Below are 4,691 nucleotides of genomic sequence, written 5' to 3'. Positions count from 1 at the left end.
TAAAATAGGGTATAATCCTTTGCACTCCGTACATTTCTATACAATATTGATTCATACGTAAGTATTCTTAATACGTTACATTTCAATTCTACACATTCTGTCTTATTTATATTTATAATTAAAATTATCTTTTATACACTAATTTATAATTATAATAAATAGTAATAAAAATAAATTATTATAGAATTCTAAAATTCTTAAAGCAGATTTCATTGGCACTACGGGAGCGCAAAGGATTAAAGTACAATTTGGTAAAGCTAATTTTAGCCTCAATTTGTAGAAATGATCTCGAACCAGGAACTCCGTCGCGCGAGGAGGAAAAGACCTTGCATCGAGGAAGCATGTAAATCACAATTTGGGATAAAATTAATGTCTTAACGTCTCATGATGTCCTCTATACTAAAGCCGAGTTTCGGCGCGATTGTGCCGCTCCTTTGAATCGGCAGGAGGCTACTCATTCGCTCCGTCATCTGTCTGACCTCTGTGGATATGATTCTCGAGTCCGAGGACACCGACGCCTCGACCCTGAGGTCCTGTGGGACCTCCGAGTGCGTCAGGAGATGCGTCTTCAGATTACTCCTTTGATTGAAGCTGCGCCCGCAGATAGAGCATTTGTGCGGCGACTCTTCCATGTGCAAAATCTTGTGGACAGCCAGCGTCCTGCTCTGACAGAATCCTTTCCCGCACTCGTTGCACTTGAACGGCTTTTCCTTGCTGTGTATATATCTAAAATTAAAAAGATCTTTTTTTAGTTGCAGATCCGAGCTGAGATATCCATATGTATCGTTTTGCAATAGAGTTTAAAAATTAATCTGATCGATACACTGTAAAAAAAATTAACTGAAACTTCAGACAAAGTGTCTGCAGCTTTTTTGCAGAATCCTGTCTGAATTTTCAAATACATTTTAATTTTCAGACAAACTCTTCTGAACTTTAAACAAAACGACTCTGATGATTAAGACAGATTGTTTGAAATTTCTTTTAGACACCCAGATCTAAAAATTCAGACAAAAATATGTCTGAATTTTTAGAAAATTTTTTACAATGTACAATACGCGAGTTTTCACGTCTCTCAATTCTCGTGTCTGTTCAATAAATAAGTTACAAAAGAGTCTTCGCCAAACATTAATTTCATAAATATCATTGCTCTTTTATTTTAATTCGAAAACTGTTCTCTTTTATAATGCTTGATGATTCCGATATTATCTCCTCGATAATTGTGATTAGTATCAACTTTTCCAGATTGTTTACGCGCGAATTGCGATGAGTTATTGATGATAGAAGCAAATTGAAATTTCCTGTTCTCACAAATGCCAATAATACAAAGCGCGTCGATATTGATAAATAATACATATCATCTGTGTATTGATATCTTTACGAAATTCTCATAAATGCAGAGAGCCTAACTAAAAGTTCTCAAAAATAACATTGTCGATACGAACTGACTGCCGACAAAGAAACTTGGCTTCTATTTGTATAAAAATTCCGCTTACGATTAACAAAAAATGACCAGCAATATGTGTGTAATCCAGAATTTTATTTCAAGCAGGATAAATTAAACAATATTCAGTAAAAAAAAATGTGATTACATTTTTATATCTGATTTTACTTGTCAAACAAATAAATTCGATCATTGATTTATGCTTTTAACATTTGTTCCGCGTTTTATAATTTATGCAAAAAAATAAAGGTCTCAGAAATATTAGTTTCGAAAAAAATGTACCGAATATGTCTATTGTTGCGACATATTTCAAAATTAAAACAGGATCCTTCTCCGATATCTCCTTATTTGCGCACTTTATCTCGATACTACTCGTAATAGTTCCATTGATCATTAGATTTGGTTCACAGGCCATGTATCCATAATAATAAAAAAATAAAAATTCAATTTATGAGTAATAGCCAGATGTCACACAATGATTATAAAAGAAAAAAAATGCCTGCTTATTCGATGAGCAAAATCAAACATATTTCCTCACTTCAAAAACATTTTTTTCAGAAAGATTTTACAAACTTATAAAAATATAAAAATACATGCTCTGTTTCATGAAAATTTCGATGTGTATGGATTTCTCTTACATCTCAATATATCATATATATCATTTACGCGTAATTATATAAATTCATTACTCGTGAAATTTCTCCAGATGATACGCTTACAATTAGTCGACAACGGGAGCCTTTCGTTGAAACGTCTGCATCATTCGACACACAATTTTCGAAATATGTAAGAAAGATTGTAAAGATCCGTATAATGTATTTAGTGGAGGTCACGAATACATGTTAAAAAAAGAAACGAACTTGAAAAGATCCTAACGGGACGTTATCCGAAGACGTTTTCAATAGCGAGTTTCCAATTTCCACGATGAACTTCAAGAGAACAGTTAGACAGCTTTCTGAAATTCTCTCAAATACTGTGTAACGCGTAGCATTTATTTTATTGACACATTGATAACGAACAGATTTCATCGTTCCACGTTGTTTATAATTTTGACTGTATATATATATAATTTTATTATTCTTACATTCTATAAAATCAAATTTTGATGATTTAATTCTCTCTCTCTCTCTCTCTCTCTCACCTTTAATTCTCTCCTTTTCAATAAACTTTTCAATAAACCAAAATAGATGAAATAAGTTGAAATTTTATGCGACGTTTTTGTCACATTATCACAGAATTTAAGTCGATAAGCCACCGATTATCATAGCATTATATAATTTTTTTATGATTTGTATTTTTTCGCCAACTTAAACTAGCTTCAGTCTTGTAAACTTTTTTTTTTTTTTTTTTTTGACATGTGACACCGTCACTAAAGAGCTGGAAACATAAATTTTGGAAATACTTGCCGATGGTCCCTCAGATGATCCTGCCTGCGAAAGGCCTTCCCGCATATGTCGCACGAATACGGTCGCTCGTCGGTGTGCGTCCTTTCGTGGATCAACAGATTATAGCTCTTGGTGAACTGTCGATTGCAAAACTTGCAGATGAACTGTTTCTTGGGTCTTTGACCCGGTGATCTTCGTGCGAGGAACGACGGCGGCGGTGGCGGCACCGGAATCAAACTCTGATGAGGCTGATGATAATAAAGGTGCGGACGGGTTTGAGGACAGCAACCCCTAGCGGCCAATAGAGCCGCACCTCTGAGCCAGTTGTCTAGGAAAGCTGCCTGATAACCACCGACGTTCTGATGCGTCGCTTGGACATGTTGTTGGTGCTGGAGATATCTGCCGGTAGCGAAATGCTGAGACCTGGTCCATCTTGAAAATGGTACATGCTGCTGCTGCTGCTGCTGCTGCTGTTGCTGCTGTTGCTGCTGTTGCTGCTGTTGCTGCTGTTGCTGTTGCTGCTGTTGATGATGATGATGATGATGCATCGATCTGTCAACGATCGGAGGCGTTTGCGGTGGCGTCAACGGTTCCGTCTTCGTCTCCATCTGTCACGAAGCAGATGGATTCCTCCCTACTCTCGAATGATAAAACAATCAAGAAGGCTACAATCGGTCGGACAATCGGCACTGGGGAAAAATCGTCACTTCGGGAACGATCGATTGACGCCTCGCTCGCGTCGAGACACATAAGGTCGATGAACTTCGGATGGAGAACAAGTTCGAGGAGCGTCGCACGAGAGAGGCGGCAGAGATTTGAAAAGAAAAGAAAAAGAAAAAAGAGAGCAACAAGATATTGATACGAGAGTCGGAGCAATACTAAGGCTCAATCGGGGGTTCCCCGAGAGTCGCCGTTCACCTGGCGTCGACGACGACGCCGCCGCCAACACGGTGGCTCCTCCTACCTCTTGGATACCCATCGGTTGGCGGCTCGACTTCCACAGGGGCGGAGCTTCCGGGTCACGGTGACTCGGGGCGTCCCGACGCTATATCTCCCAGTGGACCAAAACTACAGTCTCCCGCTGCCGTCTCGTCGCCGTCGTCGCACAAGACGGGGATACCGGGTATAAACTCGAAGCAATCAGGCCGAAAGACACGACACGCATCAATGTATGTGTGTGTACATTTGTACACGCGTCGTCGGTGTGTCGGTTCACGCGTGATTGAATGAGCGTCAGACGATTACCACGAGTTGTAAATGGTCGTAAGCGATTTTTCCTGAAAGATCGATTATATCCCGAATTCCATATTTTAGGTGACGATAGGTCATCTGTTCTCTTAAACTGAATCAGTGAAACTGTCACTGATTAAAGTAGCGACAAGACCTTCAGTGAAAACATTCACACCTTGCCCCACCGTCTTATGTTTCACTAATTTTGATAGTAAGATTTCACTGAAAAATCAGCTGTCACCGTTAACTAATTCTTCTCATTGTCAATAAGATTTAACTGTATGCAATAAATATTTATTGAGTTATACTTTTAACTGAGACTGCTATCAGTGATAATACACCGATTCACCATTTAAGAAAGTATATAGGAAAAATAGCAAAATTAAATATATATAAAGTTCTGTACTAAATGGACAAAAAAAAAGAAAGAGAAAGAGAAAGAGAAAATATTTTTGGAAAAAATAAAAAAAGTTGTTTTCATAACAAAATATATTCTGCATTTTTAACTATATTTAAAAAAATAATTTAAGTTTAAATTTTGTATTGATTCTTATGGAAAATCGCGTATTGTGTAGCATTTATTGACAATTTTGACAAGGAAAAAACATTGCCATCGCAATAAAAATTTTCACATA

The 4,691-nt window shown here is 37.5% G+C and overlaps 1 protein-coding gene across 1 annotated transcript; it reads right to left on the bottom strand.

Moving 5' to 3' along the window:
• Nucleotides 1-261: 261 nt before the first annotated feature.
• LOC115242188 (protein odd-skipped-like) lies at nucleotides 262-3,675 on the bottom strand. The gene is made up of 2 exons (XM_029818281.1): nucleotides 2,848-3,675; nucleotides 262-726 (listed from the first exon to the last, which is right to left on the bottom strand). The coding sequence occupies exons 1-2, from the start codon at nucleotides 3,432-3,434 to the stop codon at nucleotides 375-377; spliced, it is 939 nt and encodes a 312-aa protein (XP_029674141.1). The 5' UTR covers nucleotides 3,435-3,675; the 3' UTR covers nucleotides 262-374.
• Between the last annotated feature and the right edge of the window lie 1,016 nt (nucleotides 3,676-4,691).

This window comes from Formica exsecta, unplaced genomic scaffold (assembly GCF_003651465.1).
Source record: "Formica exsecta isolate Colony F162 unplaced genomic scaffold, ASM365146v1 scaffold579, whole genome shotgun sequence".
In the NCBI taxonomy this organism is placed as follows: Eukaryota; Metazoa; Arthropoda; class Insecta; order Hymenoptera; family Formicidae; genus Formica; species Formica exsecta.
Note: the sequence above shows the minus strand (reverse complement) of the source record. Positions and strands in the feature narration are given on the sequence as shown.

Bases quoted from the DNA above. Each gene is read 5' to 3' on its own strand.
- LOC115242188 (XM_029818281.1), bottom strand. From the start codon at position 3,434: ATGGAGACGAAGACGGAACCGTTGACGCCACCGCAAACGCCTCCGATC. The intron at 727-2,847 runs GCAAGTATTTCC...TTTTAATTTTAG, and splicing joins GATCATCTGAGGGACCATCG to ATATATACACAGCAAGGAAA.